This window comes from Chroicocephalus ridibundus, chromosome 8, assembly GCF_963924245.1.
Source record: "Chroicocephalus ridibundus chromosome 8, bChrRid1.1, whole genome shotgun sequence".
NCBI classification, from domain to species: domain Eukaryota; kingdom Metazoa; phylum Chordata; class Aves; order Charadriiformes; family Laridae; genus Chroicocephalus; species Chroicocephalus ridibundus.
Genome location: NC_086291.1, coordinates 18883828 through 18911597, shown reverse-complemented (window position 1 = coordinate 18911597; position 27770 = coordinate 18883828). Strand labels below are relative to the sequence as shown.

The following is a 27770-nucleotide window of genomic DNA, read 5'->3' as shown; positions in this document are numbered from 1 at the left end:
GTTTTGTTTTGTTTTTAACCTGCCCTGTGCTGGATGCCGCTAAATTACACATTCCTTACTTGCTGGGAGGAGTGTAAACTTCCCCTAGCAAATTCCTTGGAGAGCTCATGCATTAAACATACTTGTGCAGTTATCCTGGTTCTCATAAATATGCAACATACATGTATGCATTAATTTAACTTATTTTGACACTTGTGTAGAATATACAGACAGCAAGCATTTGCAAATTTAAACATAGGAGGGGTGGCTGATGTGGGGGGAGGGCATGGCAGGCGCATGTGTTCCTCCTGTAACACACACAGGCTTTTCTGTAAAGATTAGTATGGTTTGGGTGCTTTTTGTTCCTTGTAAACAGGGAAAAAAATAGGTGGACTGGAAATGTATGGGATTATGTATTCTGAACAAACTTTGCAAAACTAAATCAGTAATTTAGCACTTTCAGGTTAAGTCTGAAATCTGGTAAATGTAAGGTCATATCGTAAAATGCTGTAATCGCATCTGTGATCTTCAAGGAATTTGTATTTTACTTCGTTAATCGCTGTTGGGGTGACATCTCCTTTGTTGAGACTGTGAAGACGCTTTCTTCAAGTAAGAACCCCAAAAGTTTCAATCTTTTTCAGGTATTTCTTAGAAATTTCTTCTATTACAATTCATATTGGCCATGCTTTATCATAGGAAATAGAATACGGGTGCATGTAATAGCCACAAGTGTTTATATTGAACTTGGCATGAAAAATGCAAGCCTTTTTTGTTTGTTTTATTTGATCAAATATTCCTGGGGAAGTGAGTGGATGTGTGCATTTCTGTACTGATCTGGGTCTCAGCTGAAAGCCAGGAACTACCGAACTCTTACAATAAGTTTCTCTTTAGTTTTGGGTATCTTCACTGCTTCACTTTACCAGATTTTAGAAAGGAGGTACTTGCTTTCTCATGAAGCTGCTGCTTCTGTTATGAGAAAGAATTGTTGTGTGTGGTGGCACTTGGGAACTCTAGAGATTTGCACCAGAAAAATGTGTATAAAAAAAAATGTAAAAATTATTTTTAGATGAAAGTCACTCCTTAGGTATATTAGCAAGTCCTAAATTACTGGAAGATTCTTTTATTATACCTGTCAGTTGAATTTCCCTGAGCTGCTTCAGGCACTCAGCCACCATTGAAATAGCTAAAGGGGGAGCAAGGGCATATAAAATTAATCTCATGTGAGTACTTAAGATTGAATACATGTGAATACATGGAATCAGAGTTCCTGGCAATGGATTCACTATTGTTTTCGTTGACATCCTCATCCTCAATAGCTTTAAGATGTTATGCCTGATACAGATGTTTGACATGTGTTATGTGAAATGAAAGCAGGAAAATCAAGGACTCATCTTTATTTTTACAATTTTGAGTAATGCCACTGAGGCCGTAATAGTTCGTCAGGCTTTTTCCCCGCTGTTTAATCAGTGTTACTTGGCAACAATTTCACAATAAAAAATATTTTCCTTTGAGAGCAAACCTGTTACTAACATGCCTGCTAGTTCCCGTGGAGCAGCCTAATTATAATTGCTAGTGATGTATCTTGGGTTCCTGAGCCAACCTACCTAAAAGTCATAAAATAATGGGAAAAATTACTTAAATCCAATATTTAAGTACTTTGTGAAGAGATCCTCTACGTTGTAAAAATGGGACCAGGAAAGAATCTGAAACAGTCACTTGATAATGTACTTCTACATCCTGATCTTTGCAGTACATCCTGAATTTGGGATGATTCTTCCGTGTCACAATGGTTTTGTACTTTAGGACTATGAAGATCTGGACAATGAAGGTGATGAAAACCTGATTCACTGTTATTTCCCAGTGTGTTCATTTTAACCGTTTTCATACGTTTACCACCACAACAGCCTTCCCCAAGGCTATGCCAGGGAAAAATGTTTTGTTTCATGCTCAGGCATCCAGGGGTCTGGGGACAGCCTTGAGATACAGCTGTGATAAAGGGGCCACTTTCTGAGCGTGGTTTAAACATGCTGACCTGCTGCACCAGAGCCATGGTCAGAGGGGACCTGCAGGTCCTGTGCCGACAGCAGGCAGGAAGGGGATTCAAGGTTTGTTATTTGGCAGCTGGAGTTAGTGAGGGTTTTGTTACCTAGTTGTTTGTTTGATTACATTTTGTTTATTTCTTCCTCTAAAAGTGCATTTATTAAAACAAGTTTCCATTTAGTACCAATCAAATGTCCACTAAGGCTGTTTTCTCAGACTTTAGGATCTCACGTATAGTGGAAATAAGGTCAGCTTCTTTTTCTGTTGTGGCCTTTTAGTGCTGAGCTCAGTGTCAGCTTGACCAAGTGCTCTAAAACTGGTAAGACAGACTAGTTTGATTTCAATTTTTGAAGCACCCTGCATCTTGGGCTTAATAATCCAAATTAAAATAATTGGATCATTATCCTATGCAGTCCTAAACTCATACTAAAATAAGAGGCTCAAGAATAAAGAGTTCGTTACTTCTGTGAGATTAAACTTCTGAGTAAGACCACAGACTTCACTAACGTTAATATTGGATCTGTGCACTGCCAAGTCACTTGGCTGTACAAATTTGATGTCTCTGGTGAGCTGACCAGAATATGTGGCACAGGGTCAGGCTGGGAAATAAAAGACATGTTGCTTGGTTTGCCAGGCTGCATTGCATCTGCCCTCTGCTTGTTTGCTGCGGTACGGTGGGAAGCCTAGGCTGCTGCACTCGGGCATGTTTGGTACTGCTGGTAGGCCAAAGGCCTTTGTTTTGCAGAAAAATGGTTGCTGCTTTAGAAGAAGCCTTCAAAGATAAAACAAAGCACCATGCTTGTGCCTCTGCCAAGGTAGAGACCAGATCTGAACGTTGCGAAGATATCTTGCTGTTCTGCCTCTCCACTTTCTGACCACCTCTGCTTGGCAGCAGTAATGGATGTCTAACTACAACAGCAGACTCACAAGTGGCACTTTTTTGAACCAGGAGTGGCACGAACTACGTATAGTGAGACGGCTTGAGAGCAGAATGGTGCAGGCTGCTGTGTTGCTGTCCAGTCTGTCTGGGGATGGAGAGGAGATGGAAGCAGTGGAGATGCTTAGTCTTTCTGGGGATGGAGAAGTCTGAGGTGAGACTTCAGATGAGAGGACCAGTAACTTGGTGGCCAAGGATCTCGTTTCAAATGTGAGAAGGTAAACCTTAAAAAGAAGACTACAATGTGGGAAAGGTTTGGTGAAAGTCTGGGCTGATCTCATCCAGTTTCATGGGTCAACCAACAAGAGAGTGTCTTTCGGGAGATTGTCACTTGGAGCTTGACACTCTGAATTGTGTAGCCAGCCAGTTCAGTATTGGGAGTTGACAGACACCAGAGTAGTTTGGGGAGTGCCTTCTGCCACTTGGGAGGTTCTTGCCCCATGTTCCTGTGCTTGACTTTGGAGTTTTGCTGCGGCCATGCATGCCATGCTTTCCTCACACCCGCTTCCCCAGCTTCAGTGGGGCTGTAGATCTTTCCTGGTCTGACATTACCAAGAAGAGGTATTTACTTTTGTAGTGCATATTTTTGTGGGCCACTGTGGACATTTTAAAATACTGTCACTGGGTCTGGATGGGTATGTAATATTCAGATTTTCCACAACGCTTGGTTGGCTTCAACCTCATACATGCAGGCCAGCTCTCCTGTTACGCTGAGCCCATCAAGATGAACCTGATGCCATCTCTTTAAAAAACCAAACAAACTAACAGTCACACCAGCCTCCATTTCTTGAAGAGCTTGATCGCTTTCACCCTGTTACTGCTTGTTCCTTGATGGTCTGTGTCTCTAAGTCTCTAAGAACAGGACCTACAGAGTAGCAGCAGAAAATGAGTCTGGCCACCTGCAAACGTCTCTGTCAGGCTTAAGGTTGACTGCTACTTTTTATCATAATCTTTTTTCACAGTGTTTTGCACACCACTTGTAAGAGCAAGGGAAAGGGCCCACATCAGAAAACCGAGAATGGGAAGCCCAGATGAATTACTACTTCCAGCGGTGCTCCGTGCCAGTGAGGTCTCAGAGTCAAGTTGTGAGCGACGCCGTGGCAGATGTACTCCAGGAACACCCTGTATTTGTTGCTTGGAAAGCAGTAGTTCCTCATCACATGGATCTTTTGACCCTGGGTATTTTCCAAAGCCTGCCCGCAGCCTGTGGTAGCTCCACTGGCTCACCAGGGTGGTTTCACAGACTGCTGTCATTCCTGTCCCCACAGCCCTGTCCAAGAGCCCTGTCCAGGCTGCTGGACCATTGAACTGAGCGCGAAGTGAAGCATACAACAGACCTTATAAAACCTTAAAGATACTGATAGCGTGCTCCGCAGAAATTGTAATCGTTCAATGTCTTTCTCGGATCATGCCATGTCTACTGAAAGCTGCAACTCCCATGCAGCTAGTCCACTAAAATGACACTGATGTCCTAATTGCCTTGATTGATGGACACTGCATTGCTATGTCTTTAAAACACAAAGAAACCAACAGCCACCCCAACCTCCATTGCTTAAAGGGCCCTCACAACTCTTTTCCCCCTCTTTTCTTTGTTAGCACTTTGAAGCATCAGCACTTGCATAAAATCCAGTCTTTTTTAATGTGGCTTTTTCATCTTGTTTGCTCTGGACTGCAGTCTTTGTGGGTTGTTTTCAGCCAGCTCAGGATTTGCTGGTCATTGGATTTGGCAATCATTCCAAGTTCTGCCCACCAGAACTGCCAGAGGAAGTCATGTGTCTGCCAGAAGAGCCTGTTTGTGCAGAGCCTGCTGTCCTGCAGGAGCAGGGCTTGATATGCATCTACCCTTAAAGAGGCAGCAGTGACTTCTCATGACTTGGAAAGTGATGTGCAAACCCTCGGTATTTTCCGTTTTTAGAAATGGGACTGTTGGCTGTGTGCAGAAAGCGAGACCTGCTCTCGGTGTCTGAAGCCATGCCAAGGCCCACCACAGAAGGCTAAAGGGTTCAAAAGGAAAAAAATGTCAGAATGACTTTCCTGATTGCTTAAATTTTTCAGTTTTGCTGACTGCTATTTAAAATTACCTGTTGGAAGCTGAAAATTGGACTCTTGTTTTCCTCTGCTGCGAGTGCCCGCAAGTGCTGATGTGCTGTTGCAGGATAATAGAGAGAATGGGGCAGCTGTTGCCATGGTCTTTACTAGATGGACTCTTCTTCCTCCCTCTCTGTCGCTCTTGTGTGTGTAAGCACACTGCGCACATGCTCTCACACGTCCTTTCAGGCAGATGCATGTGTTTTGAGTTTGATCATAAACTGTGATTCACATTCTTGGTCTCCAGTTCCCTCCTCAAAGCTTCTATCTGACATGTCTTGGAGTATTTATAAATTACTGCTTTGTCTATAGTTACTTTCCCCAAGAAAAGATAATTAAGGAAGTGATTACATTTCCAGGAGTCCGTTTATATCACAAACTCGATGGGCAGGTTCCAGTCTAGCTTCGGGCTCGTGTGTGTGTGTGTGTGAAATGCTGGAGCAACACTTGTCATGAGTGGTTGTGTTTATGTTGTTCTCTGGAGTGTCTGTTTGAACCCAAAACTGGAATTAATGAAGTCGTTCTCCTGCAACCTCCTAGCATCAGGAAAAATTTCCAATATAAATTGTGTGGAGCTTGCTGTGCTTGACAGCTGTGCTCCTGTATCAGCTGAAAACATAAAACCTTGCAGTGGCAAGATATGAGAAGATAAAGATATGCTTTAATTGTGTGTTTTTTTTATGTAGATCATGCTTTTGATAACACTTGTATACTCAAGTTTGTGTTTCCCTAGAAGAGTCTCTTACTTTCCCTGTGAAACATAAACAGAGTACTTCTACAGTAGCAAAACTTGTTATTTAGAGGAGAAGATGCAAAAATAGCACCACCATGAGGTGCAAGCATCTGAAACTTAAATTGCTTGAAAAAGTTTGAAGGAATTATAGTTAATTTATAGCTGATAGTGTCTCTCTAACAATTGCTATGGCAATTTATAATGGAGAAATATTTTTATTATGATTTGAGCTCAAGCCAGATGTGATAAACATGATGGTGGCAGTAAGTAGTGTCTCCAGGTGAGAGGTAACAGTTTGTGATGACCCAATTCTCATCAGAAGGAAAAGTATTAATATCTGTCACCTTTCCGGAGATAACCGGCATTCTCTAACCCTGAAGAATGGTTGAAGTCTGGCTCGCATTTCTGTCATCACCCAAGGAGGCAGAGTTTTCATTTCTTCTGCACAGACACAATCTGCTAGTGCATGCCAATACGTAAGTGAAGTTTTAAGGCCTGTTGAGAAATGTGACTCCGTATGACCTTAGTTTTGCAGAAAAGCACAGTGTCACTTGCTTTGTAGATATCTTTTTCAGAATGGACCATTTGAACATGCCTTCTTTCCTCCATTAATTTAGTTTCAAGTGATACTTGCAATGAGGTAAACTAGACACTGAAAATGCACCTGAAGCTACATGGAAAAATATTGCACGCCAGGGGCAGCAGTCCGTTCTTACACTGTTAGCTGGAAGGCAAGACAGTATTTTCTTCAGTAAATCTGTTTTCAAACAAAAATCAGCAGGACAGTACTGATAAGTGCATGGAATGGCATCATTGTGCAAGAAAATACTTGCATGACAGCCTCAGTCGTGCCTACGGTCAAGCCTACAGCCTTCTGTAGGATTTTGTCAGTTTTCATGGCGTTGATTCTGCAAGCGTATACGGATATAAGTAGTCTTATTCACGTGGGTAGGCCTAATTAAATAGAAAATTTGGTTCCTTAGGGGTTTGGTGGTTTTTTTTTTTTCCCATGTAGTCAGTATCATAAATTCATTCTTTGAAATATTCCCAAAATACTGTTCTGATTGTACAGCGAGTAAAAGTTCTGATTTTTATTTTTTGTTTGAAGTTTGAAAATAGAAAAAAATTGGGAAGAATGAAGACCTGCCCGAGGGGAGCAGAGAGACAATGTATTGGTTACAGTTACTTTTAATCTTCTGAAAGCAGCTTCCTTTGTATTTAATTTCTAATACCATTTGTGAGCATATGTATAACAGACACACACTTGCACCAGCTCTTACCCAGGCTGGTGGGTTGCTGACAATAAAGTAAACAAAACTGTTTCCTAAATCTGGTGTTGCTGCTTAGGTTTTCATTTTTTTTATGACTCATGCACACACGCTGTTCTTTATCCTGGCTCAGAAAGCAAGAATTTAGTTTTACATGTCCAATAAAAATGTGAACTCCACATTTTACACTTCCCAATGTGACTGTGCCTCTCTAAAAGACACCTGTAGAATGATGTTTCTTTTTTCCAGTCATCTGGATCTATGTGTGGTCTGGCTGCAAAACCTTTGAGGAGCAAATTCCAAATGGCGTTACCCTTTGTCCTGCAGCCTTTCCGTCATCTATTTCATGTTTGTTTGTATTGTTTCTTGCTCTGTGAAGGCCCATTGTCTCAGCCTCTTCCCCTTCCACACCTGCAGCTTTTGAAACAGTGGAAAGTAGGGTGTTCATCTGTTCAGGATTTGCCCTGAGATTTGGAAGTTCTGTATTGAGATTCCAGTTTTGCCATGATGTTCGTATGACCCCGTGGGCTGCGTTACATCTGTGTGGTGTTCTGCAGTTGAGATGAACTATGAATTTCCTGTGTCTGCTGTCAGAGCCTGGTCGAGACAAGATAGTGCTAACGCTGATCTCTGAGCCCACAGATAGCATTGTACTGAGCTCTGACTAACGAGACCTGTTGAGAGGCAAGATGTATCAATCCTGTAGCGGTACATCACTGCAGCTATGTAATTTCTGGTTGGGTGGCAAGCACCTAACTTGTTGAAAATACAGGCAGCAGAAACTTGTATACCTGGAAAAGCCTGAGTAGATTTGCTCAGAACGTCCCAAATGGACTTCAGGAAAATGGTCCTGGGAGAACTTTGTCGTATGTCTTTTATCTGTCAGTTTAAGAAGCATTTTCTTTGGGATCAGAGCTGCTTCTTAGGATGTACTCGTATATCCTCCAACATAGTAGTGACCCCCCGCCACCCTGCCTTTGTTTTTTCAGGGCTTTGGGCACTATGTTAGTGCAAAACCACAACTAGTTAAGGGATGGGAGAAGGGGAGAGGATTATAAAATTAAACTTAATTTGCAGCCCAGATGATTCCCCAAAGGAAAGCTTAGTTCTGCAGTATATGTACAAGTGCAGAATAGAATATTGTCTGGGAAAATGTTTCCTTTTCACATGAGTATTCTACCTTAATTGTTAAAGTAAAACTTAGTCTGATGTGGTACCGTTTTGTGAATAGGCCACTTGATGACAGTAGGGGAGATGCTGTACTTGCGGCTTACAGGAATGGATCCTGTGCCCTTAAACAGATCTAAAGCCAACAAGAAATTTTCCCACAAAATGTATAAAAGGAGGACTTTCCCCTTAGGATTCATTCTACGGCATGTGAACAGTATTGATATCTACTGATTTATGTAAAGCTGAGCGAAACATCGTGGTTTTAGGTCTCAAGTGCTGGGAAGCCCGACTGCTCTGTGGAAGGGCAGATGGCACAAATGGTTTCACTTAATCTCTGGGAGCCTGGGTGTCTAGCTCGGGTCACAGGAGGAATGGGTGACGTGGTCCCAGCCCTGCACTGGTGGGCAGGGGGTTTCCATTGAAGGAAGCCTGGGGCTGGTCGCTGTGGGCAGCCCTCGCTCTGCAGGTGCCCAGGGACGGGCTAACATGTGAAGATTAGATTTGGTTGGCAGAGCTGAGCAGAGATGCTTGTGCAGAGACTGTCTGCTTTCTTTGATGCAGCTGGAAGTTTTTGAAAAATCTCATTTTTCAGGCAAACTCTGGTTCTCTAAACTATATAAAGCATGAGATAACACTGAAGACATAGAAACCAAATTGAAATATATAGGGAAAGGGAAAGCTGTATCTTGTATTATTCAATTCAGGTAAACAAAGATGAAGTAGGCAGTTTACACGGGTGTATGTTCTCTACATAAAATTTCTCAGTAAGCTCTTTGGGTTATACTTTTAAGATCATTGTCGCAGAAGTAGCTCTATCAGTGTAATTACACTTATGCTAATACAGTTATTACTCTTTGTGCTCTAAAATAGCTCTCCTAAGTTTTTTTCACTTTTCTCATTCTTGCACTGTGAAAGTAATACTGCTTTCTAGTGCAAATAGGACTTCAATAACTGTCCTGTCCCTTTGCCAAATTATTTGTATCAGGAATAGCTTTGGTCCTAATTTTTTATTACCTAGGTATTTGCATAAATGATTAGCTTCTAACATAACATGATCACATTTGGCAGCTCCAGCTTAAAATAGCAACTTTGGAACATTAGAAATTAACTGGCTACATTTTTGTCTGAAGATAAATTATGTGACTGAGCTGTGGGCAGAAATAGTCCAACATTTTCATGACGTTCGAAGCACTATTTTGTAACGTCGTCTTGTGTCAGAACTTTCTGACGCTGTGCAAGCTGTGGTGGTTTCTCAACAGGCACTTCAGTCGCTGCATTCCCCATAAAAACTTACCAGCACGGTCGCCTGCTCTTGCAGTTTTGAGGAGAAAGTATGTGCAGTAAAGCATCAGTTATGAACCAGATACAAACGACAGTGCTGCCAGGTACTGAGCAGTATGTTTAGTGCCGTACAGCATGCCGCTGTACTATACTGTACTCGTCCTACAAGTGATGTATTTGATAATGTTACAGTGCTAAATTTTACTCGTAATTTGCCTTTTTTAATTTGGTGTCTGGTGCAGCTGAACTAAGAATCCACATGAGGAGATCTAAACGTGCTGTCATTCCATCCTGTTACATATGGATCCTCAGCTTGGTCACTTAATATTTAGGGCTAGAAAGGTACCAGAACTTAGACTGGAGGCAGAACTACAGATAATATTTGAATATGCTGCAAGCTCTTAGGCTTTTGTTCTAATGGGCTCTCTTTGATCAGTCTGTCAGATACAGCTACCTTGTCAGTGGATGGACAGGTCACTCTTCAAGCTGGTTCTGAAGGTTAAACTTAGATCTTTGTTAAAGTCAGTATGTCCATTTGAGTGCATGGCTTTGCTCTGAGCGTAACATGTGCCAAGTGCAGGGGCCACGTCCATCCCCACTGAGGGCAAAGGGAGCTTTACTTAGTTCTCCCCTTGAACACACACCTTGGGGCTGCCATTTCTCCTCTGAATTATTAATAATGCATCTTCATGTTAAAGCGTTCTTCTGGGAACGTCATGCATACTTCAGAATAGTTTGTTAGTGAATGTTGGAACACGCATGTGGTACAGGAATTGAATGTCTTGATTTGTAAACTCTTTGGGGAAGGAACTGTCTGTGTCTAACACAGCACACCCTGACCTTTAGCCCCTGTTGCAGGACAAACAGAAAAAAGAAAAAAAAAAAAAAAAAAGGCCGGGAGATTCCAAACACCTCTTGGTCAGAGGTTTCTGACAGTACTTCTTAATGAAGAGAGGGCAATGGGCTGTAGATCGTAGTTGGGTAGTCCTTATCAACCTTTCTGTTCTCTTGCCTTCTTTTTGATGGAGCCTAGTTTTCCAGTCTGGGTGGTAGATCATAAGGGTCAGCAGATTGTGCAATAGTATTCTTTTTTTATAAGGTAATGTATGGGACCACAACAGTCTCTGGCTTAATGCCAGTAGCTTCAGTGGAATTATGCCAGTGGTGAATCTTTCCCATGATTTTCGCAGTTGAGCTATAACTGCTGTTTAGTCAATCTGATTCTCTCTGTGGAGCGTGGGTGAGAAGGTCCAGGCAACGCCAATCCACTTGCGACCATACATTTAGGATAAAATACGCAAAAGGTTGATTTTTAGAATTAGAGCGTTACCTGAGCCTTGGAAATAAACTCCTCCAAGCACCTAGTAAATGCTACCACACAGCCACCAGGCGCTCAGACCTGTTCCCTGAGGACTGAGGGAAAGAAGGGAAAGGGTTTTCCCTCCCTCCGTGTGGCTTGTGCATCGCAGCCCCCCTGCCGCCTCCTGCCAGAGTAGGGCCCTGCTCCAGCAGCATCCTTTAGCGCTGCCTGGCAGAGAGAAGAAAGCATGGTCCGTCTCTGGCAAGGGCTGCGAGGATGGCACAGCTTCGAGTTCTGCAGGAGAAAAAGTAACTGTGTGTGGGTATGAGTGCTTGTTTTTAATGGCTTTGCAGCTTTCCTGGAGATATTTATTTCTCTGATGCTGTTCTGAAGATCTTCTGTCTCATTGCTGGGGTGAGTTTTCAAAAAAAAATAAATAGGTGTTTGCCCTGAATGAGTAAGAGAGTCTGCCTTGGAGAACCTTCCCAGAAGGGAAGTGGTGGGGTCTCACGTGCTGATAGGAGCTTGCTTATAAAATCGTTTGATTTAAGAGTGCGAATATTACCTTCAAGCAGTAACACCATGTGAACATATTTTGAATTTCTTGGAAAAATCAGCAAACTCTCTCTCAAAAACTCTTGGCTCCTGAAAGCTGGACATTGCGATCTACTCTAGCTGGCTTGGTATCAAATCTGTAACACAATATTCAATGAGCATAGCAAAAATACAAGGGGGGACGGGGAGGAGAAGTGTTCCATTTTGAATTCACAGTCCTTGCCTAAAGAATATACTTTTTCTTTACTGTCATCTTTAAAAAAAAAAAAAAAAAAAGGACAAAACCCCCAAAAAACCTGGAGATCCTTCCCAAACCAATTGATAAACGCATTTGAAAAGCAGTGCAGTACTAGGTCCCACAACTTGAGGTGGATTCATGGATTAATCCTTGACTGAATTCTTTTGTAGCTAATGTATTGACATTATATTTTTCAAGTGAATTTCAGTTGAAATTCTAAACCTCTTATATTGGATAATATACACTAATGAACTGTAAAGATAAGATTGTTCATATTAGTTTCTTTGACTGTTGCAATATCAGAATAATTCATGTCCTATAAATATTATATTAACAAAGAGAGTGAAAATACTTCTAGAGGGCAGCGATAGGTATACACTTTCAAATTTCTGTTCTAAATTTTGCTTGCTTTGTACTAATTAAATTAATCTTTGCAGCTGAGTAATGAGTTAAGGTGTCATAAATCCATCTTTAGTGCATCACTTGGAAGTCAGAAAATCTGTTTATATGATCTGAGAGTTAAAGTTCATTTTTTCTGTTCTCTTTTGGAGAACAGCTGTCCTAGCCTGGGCAGTGTAATTCAATACAACACAGCGTATTCTGTCCTGGTTTATTAGCACAAATTCGTAATGGCTGTTTTGGAAAATGTGCTATGAATTTATCTAAAGGCCTTCACACTGGAATAGCTAATTCAACCTTACAAATCCTTGGCACTTGACTTTCATCTTTTTAGAACAAAACACAGAGTCTGTGATTTGGTGCCTTGAAGTCAGCAAAACAAAATGGTACTTTAACAGCAGTGTTTACTTTGATCAGTTTTCAGCATTTGTGCCCTTGCCTTTCACGTTGTACAAATTGCTTTACCAGAGTAACAGGGCAGGAGCCCGTAGACTGTTTTTGTAGTTGGTTTCTGTGGTGATACTCAGCCTTCCATGAAACTCTGATCTCTGGGGACAGAGAAGCCTCTGCAGCCGCCTTAACCTTGCTGCTGCTAGAGACCTTAAAGGAACTCTTTGCAGACTCTGCAGACGGCAGTGGCCAGCAGGAATACATGCAAATATAGTTGGCTAAGTAATGCCAGCCTAAGTTTAATAGGCATGGCACCTATGAAATGTAGTATCTTTATTTTATTTTTTTACTGTCGTTGTAACATGTATTGAAAAATCCATTCGAGCGAATGATGCCGTGAAATGCCAAAGTTAAGACTTGGAACTTCTCTGTGGTTGCAGTTATATGCCTTGTTGCTGGTGTGCTTTTAAACAATTAATTTGTAGGGTTTGTTGTAAGATTTTTAGAATAGCTTTAATCTTAGATTTTCACCTATGACCAAGTTGTCGTATTCCTCACAAGTTAGTCATGTGTTACTTGGAGGAAGCGTGTGCCAAAGGAGGCCGTGAAGGGCAGACGTGAGTCAGGAAGAGGAGCTTGCTCTGACAAACAGCTGCTGAAGCTGAGAGGGCCATTGCTGAGACACGTGTCCAGAAGGTCTGGCCTAACCATTGATTGCACAATGTGGCTGCGCAGCAGCTCAGTGATCAAACGAGCCCTTCACTGGGAGCGAGGGATGTGTTGGACCACATTGACTTATTTTCCTCTATTGCCGTTATGCTGCTGTCTGCTTGGTTAATGTGCTGTCTGTTAATATGGTTTTAAAATAACATGGGCAGAGCAATAGCAGCCGCTTTTTAAATGGACTAGGTGACCTAAAAGTGCTTTAGTCCATTTAATGATTTCTGGTTTAATTTTCTTTTGGTCTTGTTTGACCAAACTGCTCATAGAGCTGTCTGAGACGCAGAAGACTTTGACTGAGATAGTACAGTGCTGAGAAGTACAAAATGTGCATATTTTTATAAGCTGCTTTGAGCCTGTAAGAAGGGATGGGGACTTTCTCTTTTTAGATACCTTATGTGAGTTGTTTTGGTTTTTTTTTAAAAAAGTTTATATGGGAGTTTCAGAAAAATAATGAATTTTACCACAGAGTTCAGTGAGTTCAGAATTTCACACCATGTCATCATATCTAGCTGTACTGTGCTGAACATGTGTAGCACTGGTTTCTGTTGGGGTTTCTGGGAAATGCTTCACCTAAATATTTAAGAATATGGATTCTGCCAGTGAAAATACAAAAATGAAGGGAGATTTTCTACTTAGCGCTTCTGCTATTAATTAGAAACATTCTGTTTGGTGGTTTGAAGTGGTCCAGTACCTTTCTGTTAATTTGTGGAGTGTTTAGAAGGTGCTGTGAGCTGTCTAGACATTTGAGAAAGGATATGCCTTGAAGAGCTCACGGGCTAAGATGAGACAGAAAGGTGACTGGGGGAAGGGGAACACCATTTAAGAATCAGCCAATATATGATTTAACTAGAGCCACAGTTGGAGGCACTCTAGCAGAAATTACTTTTTGGTGAGAGATATTACTGTAGAGAGCAGGGATGAGGATCTTCCACTGCCGTGCTGCGGTTGGAGGTAGGCATGCCAGAAGTTAGCAGAGGGGCAAGAAGGTGGGAGTGTGGGTATGACAGCAGAAAGCTTAACAACGCAGAGCTAAAGAGTGTGGCGGTTCCATGCTGGAGGTGCTGGTACAGCTGAAGCTTGGGACTTGTGCTTGTGTCAACGTCATAAGCTTGCAACACCTTAGAGTCCTGTTAAGCCTTTCAGTCTCTAGAGCGGGAGTGGAAGAGGCATTTGGGTACCTCTGTTGCATGGTTAAGTCCAGGATGCCACAGTTCAAACCGCTGCCTTCCACACAGAAACACCTCTGACCTCGCTGGTGGGGTGTTTCGACCATGCTTACCTTACTTGGGCCAAAAATACTGTGTGATAGCCCACCAGCTGCTGTCGCGCAAGGTGAAATCCATATGCTTGGCAGATAGGTTGTTGGCAAAAAGCTCTTGAATGCTACTAACTCCCCAGCAGTTTGCTTGAAATTTTTTCTAAGGACCAGGAAAAAATCTCTCATAATAGATACCACTGTTGTGTATCACCAAGCACAGACGGTGCTGGGGGCAATCATAAATACTAGGGGAGGATGTAGTTACACTAGGAGGAGACTGTTAATTTTGTACGACTTCTCAGCGGGAACAGTCACGCTCAGGCTAGGCTACCCAGCTGCTCCTCAGCAGGGCTAGCTCTGAAGCAAAAATGAATTATGAAAAACACAGTGACCAGGCTGGTCCTGAGCAGGTGCTGAGCAGCTCAGGGGTTGTTTTTTTTTTTTTTTTTTTTAATCTGGAAAACCAAGCTGGTGCTGAGGACTCCATTATGCCAAGGAATATATATGCCAAGAGGCTGCTGCAGAAGCATGCTCATGTTAACTATATTCTTTCTCAAGTTTAGGACTAGGAATATGAATCCCACATTATGTGGTTTTTTGCTGTCTTACTTATGAGCAAACGGAGGAGTGTAATAATGCAAAATTACATTTATTATGAAAATTTTCACGGGAACACTTAACTTACGAAAAATTAATTGATTTTGTGTTGAAGTCCTGGAGTTTTGCTTAAGGATCAGTCTGCACTTTTCAGGCACAAATGTAGGAAAATTCCATTATGTGATATAATTTATCCTCCAATTCCAGCCAAAGGCAAGGATAGATATATCACCACTTCTGAATACAGCTCAAACTTTGTTGATTATTTCCATACGTGTATGGAAATAATCGTATGTGTGTATATTATATACATACTTAATTTCCAAAGCCTAAAGGAATAGCAACTATGAAATCTGATAGTAGGTCCAGTTGCAAAGAGTCTCTGATTTTCTCACTAAGGTAGTGTGATTGCTCTGTGTGCTCTTTCATGTGACCAAACCAAGAGGCAGAAATCTTCATGAAGTCTAAAACATCTGTCTGGTCCGATAGATGTTGGCTTTGAATAAACTTGCCTGAGATCAGTTGAAACAGAGATACTTCTCCATTTCCTTATTACCCAAAGGACTTGGCCTAGCTATTTCTGAGATGAAGTTTTCAGTGTGTTGTATTTCTTGTATCATTTCTGGTTTTAATAAATACCAGAGGTTTTAAATAGCAAAAATTTAAAAAATTTCTAATAGGAGCCTCTCTTTTGCATTGATTTGATATTCTAATAAAAACACCACCAGGGTAAAAGTCCAAGCTGAGTGCCCCGCTTGGCCAGTGTGAGAGGGTTGTTTTTCTATTCTTGGTTATTTAAGTACATAAACCTATATTATAGCTTGTTTTATCAATATTTACATTAGTCTTTACTTTCTTTGGGATCAGAAGAAATCAGTTATCATTGGGTGTGAAAATGTGGCTATGGATGCATATAAGGGTGGATGTGTTTAGTATTTCCTCAGTTTAGTGGAGTAAATTTTCTCTTTGACACTTTGATGGTTAGAGAGTTTAAAATTGAATGTACTTTATGCCATCTGGAGCAGAAAAAATATCAGAATAAAATTTGCACTCATATTTGCCAGATCAGGACTGTGAAAGATATACCTGGGCTACTTTGGTAAACTTAGATTACAGCATTTTTATTGCTTTGTAAGAAAACGTAACCCCAGAACAAGGTGATTATATTTAATAGTTTAAACAGCTTATTACTAATTAGCTGTGATTACAGCTGAAAACCCACAAGAATTAATGAAAGCTTTTTAATAGCCGTGAATTTAATAGCAGTTCTAAACACCTTTTTCTTTCCACTTTTGCCTCTCAATTTCTAGATAGAACAACAAAGAGGGAGCCTTGTAAAACAAGTAACTATATCTTCTCTCTTATTTTCACCTAACAATTATTTTGGCTTTATAGCCTGATACCCTAAAGCAGTTTTTATAGCTAAGATCGTGACTGTTTGGCATTGGAAGTCTCTGTCATCCTGTTAGCATTCAAAGTGCGAACACCCTGCAGTTTCTTAAAAGGAGGTATTTTATTCTACTGAGGCAGAAAATGGAGAGAAATTCAGTCCCTGGGAGACGTGGTAATCTATGGTACTTAATGTTTTCTTTTGGAAATGCATAAATACAAGCAGACCTCCTGGCGGGAGAGGCCAAGCAGTGGTAAAGGTGAAGGTGGCGGCCTTTGGGTGGGAGATGTCGGTGCCCAGCCTTCCTGCGGGCAGAGCGAGCGCTGCCCCTGCTGCTGAAGAGAAGACCTGCTCCTTCTTTTAAAGCAGTTCCGTCTTTAGTACAAATACGGAATTATTCTTTTAATACCAGTTTTCCAACAAGTTTTAATCAAGCATAAGAAAGATGAAGATATGGATGTTCTCGGTGCCCCCAGAGGTGTGCCTGTGGGGTTTGACATCTCTTTCTCTGTGGGGGCTGGAGGTGTGTTCATTCAGTGGATTTTAAGAATCTAGTAAATTCTGCTTACTGATTGGCCTGGTAAGTAACACAGCTAGTTGTTTGCCAGCTTTTCCTAAATTCTTAAGTAGACAAAAAAGGCGTCTCTGCTGTCCTCCAGGTGTCTCTCAGCCCTGAGACCTAGGTTTGACTTTCACTTTGCAGTGATGGTGAACTTTTCACTTTGGGTGGGGAGGAAAAAATAAAGAAAATAACTAAAGAAAAAAAAAAGCTAACTTTTTCTTTTGGAAAGATTTTCAACAGTAATGGGCACCTAATATTCAGTTTGATCTCTAGCTTTCATATAGTTAGTTTGCCAGATGAGTCTGCATTTACTTTAATGGTAAACTAACTGATGCTTACTCCTATATAAGAATAATGCAATAAACTATACTTAGAAGATTTCATGTCTCAGATTTCCTTTCAAATTCTCTAGGAGGAGACAAAATTCATTCTGAATCACCTGTATGCGCATTTCTGTGTGCCACCACTCAAATGAGTGGTTGTGTTCATGTTTGCTCTCTCTATACGTTTTCTAGAAAGAGCTGTGATTCTGTGTCAGGGAACCCACCTGCCGCCCACTGTTGAGAGACATAGGCTTGCCTTGCTTAGTCACAGAAGCACAGAATATCTCGAGTTGGAAGGGACCCATCAGGATCATCAAGTCCCGACTCCCTGCTCCTCACAGGACCACCGAAAACTAAACCACGTCACTAAGAGCACTGTCCAGATGCTCCTTGAACTTCCATGCTAAAACTTTTTCCTTATAGAGCAGGATGAACTATCAAGACAAATGCTGACTGCTTAAAAAGCTTATAAGATACTGTAAAAACACTGTGATTTCAGTTACAAGTTGTCTATGTGCTAAAAACTGACAGGCTATTCTCTGTTGTGCATTTGGTTAGAGTTTTGCCCCTCATCAGGCCCTTTCTAGAAGGGCAGCACTGGGATGTGAGGAGCTGGGCAGGAGGGTCTTCCAGCGACCAGACTTCTTAAAAATCACCTCTAACGGGTTGCGTCAATTCTGTGATGTCCACTTTCTTGGGATCATTTTCCCCATGTATCCTTTTAGTGCCTGAAGACAGACATTTTCTTTCCCTAGTGTATGTTAAAATTTCTGAAGGAATTCCTTCCATAAACTAGTGTAGTGCTTGCTTGTGTTTTTGGATTCGTTCCTCCTGTTTTTTGTTTGTTCAGTTTTATTTGTTTTGTAGGTTAGATTTATGCCCTAATAGCATCAGCAGATGAGGTTTGTACTCTAAGCCAGCTTTGTAGGTTACATCTAGAAACCAGAAATCAGGGTTTGCTTTGCAATTCTTTTTATCTCCTTGTTCTCCAACTCTCAGCTTAGTGGTTTGACCTTTTGCATAAGCTATTTTTCATCAGCGTTTGCCAAAGTTTTCTTAAACACTTTAGCAGTGCTTTGCAAGCATAGAGCGCAAACATTAACTGTTTCATTCTTTATATTATCTGTGCTCTGTTGACTGATTTTTTTGGAAGTAGATTAGTCTATAATCTTGGGTCAAGAGGTCTGAGTGCTAGAAGCCATAATATATGTAAAAATGACCTTCGATTCATTGTTTCAAATTCTGCTTTGGTTTTGAAACTTATAAGAGGGGTATTCATGTATTTCTGTGTTTCTCTGCAGGTCACGTTACACTTGAATCCGATTTCATCAGTGCATATTCACCAGAAGCCTCTGGTGTTTGTGCTCAACTCTCCTTTGCCTCTGGTCTGGAAGCTAAAAACAGAAAGACTGGCACCTGGAATCCAAAGAGTTTTCTTTGTAAGTATACACAGTCGTCTGGCCTGCTCTATATCATAGCTTCTTGTCGCACAAGACAGAGTTAATGACATTCATTTGGAAAGTTTTTAAACATACATTAAAAAAACCAACAAGTTAACAGGAGGTCAAGTTTCAGCGTGTGGCTCTGGGGAACGGTTAGGTGGCAGGGCAAAGCAGTTTGGAAAAAGTACCCAATTACTTTTTATGTGAATTCAAGGAAAAGAAACCCAAACTGCTTTTTCAGAATCTGCATATCACGTAGTCATTAACACTAGCAACCATTCCAGTTCAAAAAGCTGGGACGTTGTAAGAGATTGCCAGTCCTGAATAGAAGTTTAATAGTACCCTAATGCAAAAAGCCTCAAAGCAATGGGAAATGTTATGGGTGGATGCTAGTTGTGTGGTCTCTGACCAAAACAAAAATCTGTATGTGTTGAGCTCAATATGTACAATTACGGTTTATGTCTCTAATGAAGCTTGGTCTATTGAAATGACCGAGCTAAGCCCAGAATGAAGTCATTTTTATTTCTCAGAAAGACTGGAGCACTGCTTATAATGTAGGATCCAAATATTACCTAGTATTTGTAAATCATGTCCTTGGAGTTTGCCAGGACATTCAAGTTTGCTATTTGTAGTGAAACGGACAAGTTGTTTGGATTAAATTTTTAATGCGTGACATCATGTCTAATCATGAGTCGTCTTTATTAAAGTTGCAGCTTTTACTATATTCAACTCTAATTGCAGAACTAAACTTGATTATTTTTAGCTGTATCCTTATAGGGTTTAATTTTACTCCTCCAGCACAGCTGACAGTGGTAGGCAAGACTGCTGCTGCAGCACCAGGTGGGTACTTAATGGTGTCACCGTGCATCAGCAGGAGGAGGGGATGGACAATGTTGCTGCACTGATGCACAGTGAAGGGATGCTGCGCTCTCAGTTGAGCTGATATGGTGGTGACACCGTTACGTGCACCAAGAGTCCTATCATTTGTTGGACACCAAAAGTTTTCTAGGATTGTTTTTCTTTTTCCTGTCATCAGTTTACAAGAGTAGGAGTACCCTTGATATTTTGAACTTTGAAGGACTCCATCCTGTTTCCAGTGCAATGTGTTACTGACTGGTGCAAATAACATGGGCTTGTTTGTATTCTAAGGTATTCACAATCTTGGGTTTTCTCATTACTGTGTTGGAGACTCTTAACTGTTACCTTCTGTTGACCATTCTTGGTCTTTACTGCAACCAGTACAATTCAGGTCTGCTCAGAAAATGACGGAGGAAGAAAATGATGAGCAACAACAGTATGATAAGATTCCTCACTCCTCCCGGCGCCAAAAGAAACAGCATCTTCCATCAGTTAGTTTAATCTTGGACATACTTTCAGTTTAGTTTTGATCTTCTCCTACAATTATTACATCATCACTCGCATTCCATATCAGCTAGTTTGTGTTCAGCTATCTCTTCGCTTCTCTTCCTCCTCCTCCAGGCTTTTCCCTCTCCCCTCACCTTGCCTCTGGGAGCGAAGAGGCGCTCTGCCGAGAGCCATCCATTTCCACTCAGCAGGCTGCGCCGGTGTTCAGACTGTGATCATGCTGGGCTTGCTTGGCTTGGCTCAGCAGGGCTTCAGCAGGCTGCACTAAGGCATAGGAACAACAGGAATGTGCCTAAGGCCTCAGCTGCCAAAACTGTATGATTAGCTAAGTGTTTGCTTCAGAAAACTGTTTCAAGCTCTCCTGGTTACAAAAACAGGCTTGAAAATGTGAGCAGCAGCAGTCATGATTCATGCCAAACAAGAAGTTGTCTGACCTCAGGAGCTGCCTCAGCACAGGTGCTGCAGGAAGGGGTGGGCTGTCTCTCAGGTGGGGCAGGATTGCCTGGCAGATGCTACAGGTTCAGTTCTCCATTGGTGGGACTCAAATACCTCCTGTCAGTACTCCAGCCTCTCTTAGGCTCTGCTGGTCACAGTACGGGCTGACAGTGGTGGTGCCTCATGCCATCCCCACGCACACGCCTGTGGCGCTGGGGTAACACTGCTCCCCATAAGCTCTGCAGATACAAGAACTTGCCTTTCCATTGTGAGCAGCGAACTAGCTCTCAGTGTTGACCCATCCCTAATCATGTTTAAACATCTGAACAGCTCTCCATAATAATTGGGGATCTCTTCAAGTGCCGTATAATTTATGTATTCTTCCTTCCATTGCGTTAAGCTTTCTATTTTTCTTTTCTGTAAAGCGCTTTAAGAATGAGATTGCAGAACAGAGCACACCAGGGACGTGCACGATCCACTGTTGCCTCTCCCAGTTTAGTCCCTGAAGTCCCTCTCACTCCAGAATCTCATTCTGTGTGTTCTCTAAGGCAATATTTTTGCTGCAAACACAAGCTAACCTCTGTCTCTTATCAGGGGCTCATCAGCCTTCCCACTTTCCATGTACCATTTTCTCGGTAGCTAGTGTAGCTTGGGATGATAGGCCTTGAGGTTATAGGCTAAACAGTTTAAACTGTAGTGATCATCCATTGCTTTTCCACAGTTCACTCTGCTCACAAGGAGAAATGCATTGTTTTTCCAAAAGCTTTCTGAAAAAAGAGCACAGAATCATGCAGCACAGAAAACATAGGAAATACTGAGTAAGTCCTACCAGCACCTGTAGGCAAATGCAATACGACAAAAAAATTGAGGGGCTGTAGTTTTGCAGCAGAGCTGTTCGCCTGCTTTGGGCCATGCCAGTTTGCAATCCCCGGGACTGCCTCTGGAGCCTGTCCCTTTGCAGAATCCATTCTTGTTTCAGGTGAGTTGTGGGGCAGAGGGACATACTGCTTCCACTCTAGTAGGGTAGAGGCTCCCTGCCTCTTTGCTAGAGCCGTCAGTAAGTTTTAGAGAATTGAGCCTAGGAGTGTAAATCACAGCTCCAAGGGATGTGTAGTGCAGAGCGTGCTTCCTTGGCCCTGGTTTGAAAATACTTGGCTTATCCATGTACTTCTGCTGCTCTGTCTTGTCCATTCTCCTTAAATGCATAGCCAAGCCAGAAAACAGAGTATTTTGAATCATAAAAGATTTCAAATTTAAAAAAAAACTTTTTAATGCCCATCATTTCTATGCTTAAAACAGAAATCTGTGTCATGCATACCATAGGAGTGTCATAACTATTGTGTCTGTCTCTGTGGAAGCATCAAGCAGGATAATTGTTGACTTTCCAGCTTCTCCTTCAGACTTTTCAAACAAAATGTTCATTCACACTTTTGTTAATATACTGTATGTAAAGTGTGAATTGCGCAATTTCATTGATTGATCCCTAGTTAGAAAGATAAGTAGTATAAAGAAGTTTAAACGGCAACTTCTGGGACTTACTGCTGATAAAGACAACACCCCTAAAGCCAAGTCAAAGTTTGTAGTTAAAGGATCATGTAACCATTAGTGACGTCCTAGCTGTTTATTTCTTTTTATTACTAGCTATTATTTTTTTCCTGTAAAGCATCATAATAAAGTTATTAAACTGTTACAGGGAAGTGTGTTTGAATAAGTAAATAAAAAGAAAGAACCTTCGATCTTCTAATTTGTAATTTTTAACAAAGATGACGACTCCAGGATGTGAGCAGACAATGAATCAGAGCACTCTGTAAAGTGCTGTTAGTACCATTGTACAGGTCGAGAAACTAAGGCACACTGAGCTTAAGTGATGCTTATATTGGAGCAGAGGGTAGAGTCAGAGCTGTATGTTCTCAGTGTCCTTATTAGGAAGATGGTCTGCTACCTTTGCTCTGTGAATTAGTTAATTGAATTTCCACTAAAGCTAAGCCACCCCAGATTGCTTTATTTAAAGGAAAGGATGACAGGTGTACTCTTCGCTGGGTAAAAAACTGGCTGGATGGCCGTGCCCAGAGAGTGGTGGTAAATGGAGTTAAATCCAGTTGGTGTCCAGTCACAAGTGGTGTCCCCCAGGGTTCGGTGCTGGGGCCGGTTCTCTTTAATATCTTTATCAATGATCTGGATGAAGGGATCGAATGCACCCTCAGTAAGTTTGCAGATGACACTAAACTGGGCGGGCGTGTTGATCTGCTTGAGGGTAGGTTGGCTCTGCAGAGGGATCTGGACAGGCTGGACCGATGGGCTGAGACCAATGGTATGAGGTTCAACAAGGCCAAGTGCCGGGTCCTGCACTTGGGTCACAACAACCCCATGCAGCACTACAGGATTGGGGCAGAATGGCTTGAAAGCAGCTCAACAGAAAAGGACTTGGGAGTGTTGGTTGACAGCCGGCTGAATATGAGCCAGCAGTGTGCCCAGGTGGCCAAGAAGGCCAACAGCATCCTAGCCTGTATCAGGAATAGTGTGGTGAGCCGGACTAGGGAAGTGATCATCCCCCTGTACTCGGCACTGGTGAGGCCCCACCTCGAGTACTGCGTTCAGTTTTGGGCCCCTCGCTACAAAAGGGACATTGAGGTGTTGGAGCGTGTCCAGAGAAGGGCTACAAAGCTGGTGAGGGGCCTGGAGGACAAACCTTATGAAGAACGACTGAGGGAGCTGGGGTTGTTTAGCTTGGAGAAGAGGAGGCTGAGGGGAGACCTTATCACCCTCTACAACTACCTGAAAGGAGGTTGTAGAGAGATGGGGGCTGACCTCTTCTCCCTGGTGACAAGTGATAGGACGAGGGGAAACGGGTTCAAGTTACGTCAGGGGAGGTTTAGATTAGATATTAGGAGACATTTTTTCACTGAGAGGGTTATTAAACATTGGAATAGGCTGCCCAGGGAGGTGGTGGATTCACCATCTCTGGAGGTGTTTAAAAAAAGGGTAGATGGGGCACTGAGGGACATGGTTTAGAAGTGGCTCTTGTCAGGGTAGGCTAAAGGTTGGACTCGATGATCTTAAAGGTCCCTTCCAACCTCAACAATTCTATGATTCTATGATTCTAAGGATGAAAAGATTTAATGCTTGTGTCAGCACATATCCAAAAGACCAGGAAACTACTGTGCTACTGAATTGGGCTGGAGTTTAAGTTCTTATTGTATAATTCAAGCTTTTGGATTTTTGCCTTGGACCTGGTCCTCCATTAGGCAGAAGTTTAAAATGAATGGGGGAGACAATCCAGCCTTTGGGTGTATGGTTATAGTATAGAGAGAAGTACAAAATACCTTCTTGATAAACATTTTTCAGTATAAAATTGTAAATTTGATGTATACATGTGGTTTTGCACTTATTTTTATCATGTGATGCATATAGCTTCAGTCAGCACAGTGACTTGTCACACGCTTTATCTTCATGGAGGCAGCTCACAGTTTCACAAAATGGTTACTGGTGGCTAAACCTCACAGTGGAATAAATTATCATTAAAAATTAAATAGCATGACCCAACAAAACCAAAGGTTGTGTTCTGTTAATATCAGGATTTTTTTAATGTCATGTTTTGAAGACTTTTTTCCAAACCCATGGCAGTGAATGGAAGCACAGTGATGCTTATGGAGTGACAGTACTTTGGAGGAAGCCATCTGAGATGGGGCAGGGATGCTAAAGGGAGTTGCTGTTTACTGGTCTGTTGCCTTACTGTATTGTCATTTTGCTTCTCAGGGCATCCTTCCCCATCTGTGAACCTGAGAGAACACTAGTGAATAGTCTTAAGAAAAAATTTTAGCAACTTGATAAAAACCTGACATAAATTTCTACGTGTGTTAGAGAAAAGTGAATATATGGTGACTGCATAGTGTGGTGTTAACAATACATTTGGCATAGACAGGATTATTTTCATACTCTACATGAGTTTATATAGATATAGATATATCTTGATGGGTTAAGTAGGTGGTGCTGGGAAAATTATTATGATTTTAGAAAAGTAAGTCTTGAGTTTATTCTCATCGTGTTAAAAATAAATACACCTAAGTATCATGCCCTTTCAATCTGAAAATACATGGGATGGGTTAGTGCATGAACTCTGCCTGACCTAAGTAAATGAAAATCACCACTTTGATTACTGATGTGTCTAGTCATATTAGTCTGATTGGATATTTTCACATGTCACAAAAATACAACAGTTTGGGAATGGACATTTTTGGTTCAAATGTTCCTGGGCTGGACCATCGGCCCCCTTCATCCCCAAATCAGAAGGCCCTCTTCATCCCCACCCCTCGGAAGAGCACTGCATGGGTGGGAAGGTCTACTCAGTTCAGCAAGGGGAGTACTTAGCATCTGTGCTAAATATTTCTTTTTCCTCAGGAGGAAATAAATGCCAAAATTACATCAGAAAGGGGGAGTGGGAGAGGAAGTTGAAGGCCATCTTCACCAGTGATTGAACTGGTTAGATTATGGTATCGCAATTTTACATAACCTAGGCAACACCTGTAGAAAATGCTTTCACCTGGAATCCTGTTACAGGTCAGTCTTGCAGAAAAGCCTTGCCAGACCTCTCCCACCATCCCACTTCAAATTTTCATATAACAAAATAATTTCCTCCCTTTCCATCAAGTCATTATTTCTCTCCTTCCCTAAAAGCAGCTTATTGCAATCTTGTCTTGGCAGAAACCCAGAAGTTTTATGAAACTGCCCAGAAAGAGGGTTTTATAGGTGCTACTCAGCAAGTGAATTTTTTCTTTAGATTTGGTGGCTTTCTCAATTGCTTTTATAGCCTAGGAGTGTCTTTACTGGGCAAGTGAAAGTAGTGAGAATTAAATCAATGAAAGAATGGACCCAATCCTTTGTGATTTCCTGGCAGAAATCACTGTTAGAATAGATCAAAAAAACCTGAAATATCTAAATAAGTGATTTTAATATAGTATTTAATTTTAGATCTGATGCCTCAGCTCTTTCTCTGAGTTAGTTATTCAGGCAATTGAATACCTAAGAGTTACAGATGAGAAAGCACTTATGCAAGCAAATAACCTTACTCACAAGAAGCCCTTTAATAGGACTGAATGTGTGTTTTAAGTTAGTAAAATGGAGGAAGCAACAGCAGTAATGATAAATACAAAACTAGATCACATGATTGTGGCCTCAGATTTGAAAAGAAAAGCTTTGAAGAACTGATCGAATGAAGAGTTTAATTATTAGTCATTTATGTATTTCTAAGAAGAAAAAAAGCCATGTTCTTATTACTTCAGCCAATAGCTGGTTTATTCCTTTCAGTTCATGAAAATATGGTTCACATATTTTGGGTCTCTGCCACCAAACCACAGGCTGTTCTATGGTTTGCACTAGATTTTGGATGACTGACAAGACTCACTGAAAAACAAGTGCTATTTGTTTTCCTGTGCCTAGTATTTAACGGGAAATCAGGAGGCTAAATTTCCAATCACTGGTTAAACAGACCCAGATGTGAATAGAGTGCTCTGCTAGGAGAAGAGTGAGGAAGGATAGGAAATGCATGACTAGTGATAAATTTGGTATAAATAGTGACCTTTCACTATTCAAAGTAAAAGCTGTAGATTTTCAGTGTTGTGTAACAGTGTGAAGAGGAATTTAAAAGGACGTTTACGTTTCTATAGAATCCTGGGTTTGTTTTTTTTGTAAATCTTCATCGTTCTTCTACTCAGGAGCTGGAAATAATCCTGTAGTTGCCCTTTTACACTTGGCAGAGTTCATATTCCCCCTTCCCCTCCCCACACCATTTCCTTGCCTTTTGAAAGAATGTGAAAATAACTTTAAGTATCTAATTAAAAGCAGTGTTTAGTAAACAGTGACTCTTATTATGCTTTTCACAATAGTAAATTTCCCTGAAGATTTTGTCTTGTGGCCTGATTCAACCCCCTGCAAAATCCTGCTTTTCTAAAGGCTGTACAACTGGTTTGCTCCCAGAAATATCAGGGGGGTTTCAGGTTACGTATGGTGGTTCTTCATGCATCCTTGGCAATAGAGTGAAAGGATTTTGTCAGAAGTACAAATGGCAGAAAATGACAGGGTGGTAAATACATGTTTGAAAGTGATGCCTTGTCTGCATTCAGTAAAAGGAGTTTGAGTACAGTAACCCTAGTAAGGCATCTTTAAATATCCAGGTAGGGTTTTTTTTTCATTCAAAGCTTGCTTCATGAAGGCGTTACAGAAGAGAAGTGATATTTTTGGGTTAGGAAGCAAGATATAGTACATGAAGCAAATGTGCAGTGTATAGTAAGAAACGTCTATATGTGGTAGTGTGATGTCCCAAAACAGGGAAATTTTATGTATGTAGATGTCCTCTGCTTTTACTGTAAGCACTTTGGTTTGGGCAGAAATATTTCAAAAACGCCAACTTGACAGTAAATTTCAGAGGAAGCAAGGCGGATCAATATGCCTTGGTTTCTCCTTTTGCGGGATGTTCAAATCCTGCATTTTTTTGGAGATTGATTTGCTAAGAGTATCACATAGTTCATACCACATCTCCTCCTGTCCAGGTGATTTAAGCCATCTTTCAAAACTCAGGCTTTATTGCTTGGTGTTTCTTTCAGATTCAAGAGCCAGGCTGTCTTCATGGGTCACAGCTCCAACCAAAACTTTGTGTTGAGAGTGCGGATGGGCCACGCCTGGAGGCAGTTGCCTCTTGGATCTGATGCTGGTCTTTCTTGTTGCTGCCACTGACTGATCCTGAGTGCTCCTCCTTCTCACAGCCCCTCTAGGGGCCCAGACCCATCACTTTCAGAGCAAAGGAGACTGATAGTTAGGAAGACCCAGGCTTTAAATTAAACCAGGCTGCGAGAGAAAGGAAGGAAATAACATCCTGGCATTTAGAGGCCGAGGTGTGCTGCCAGACCCATCTTGCAGGAGCCTGAAGGGCCTGGAACAGGTGTCTGTGATAGTCTTTTCTCTTTTGTATGGTCACGGCTCCTTCCCTTCTCTGCTTGCTTCAGTAAACAGGGGGTTTAGCTACTAGTGGAAGTTTACAAAAGCAGGCAACGGATTTTGGCAGACTACTGGTGTTAGTGATATGGAGATAATAAATCACAACAGGTTGTGTTACTGAGTCATCGATTCCAGTGGAAACTATAGCTGCAGTTGCGTAGATCTGCTTTAATTCTCCCCTTCTTTTCTTCCACTAAATTGAATCTAACTTGAAACAGAATCCCTGGAAAAGCTTCTGCTACCTTATTTTCTTCGGATCAAACGATTGTTATGTTGAGTCTATTAAGATGTTGTTAGATTAATGTGA

General features: G+C 41.5%; 1 protein-coding gene across 2 annotated transcripts in view; it reads left to right on the top strand.

The window, feature by feature from the left end:
* TGFBR3 (transforming growth factor beta receptor 3) overlaps positions 1-27770 on the top strand; it is a 125881-nt gene that overhangs the window by 54072 nt on the left and 44039 nt on the right. For both annotated transcript variants that reach the window (XM_063343949.1, XM_063343948.1), the window contains exon 4: positions 18533-18670. In XM_063343949.1, coding sequence (XP_063200019.1) covers positions 18533-18670 — 138 coding nt within the window. The remainder of the gene's footprint in view (positions 1-18532; positions 18671-27770) is intronic.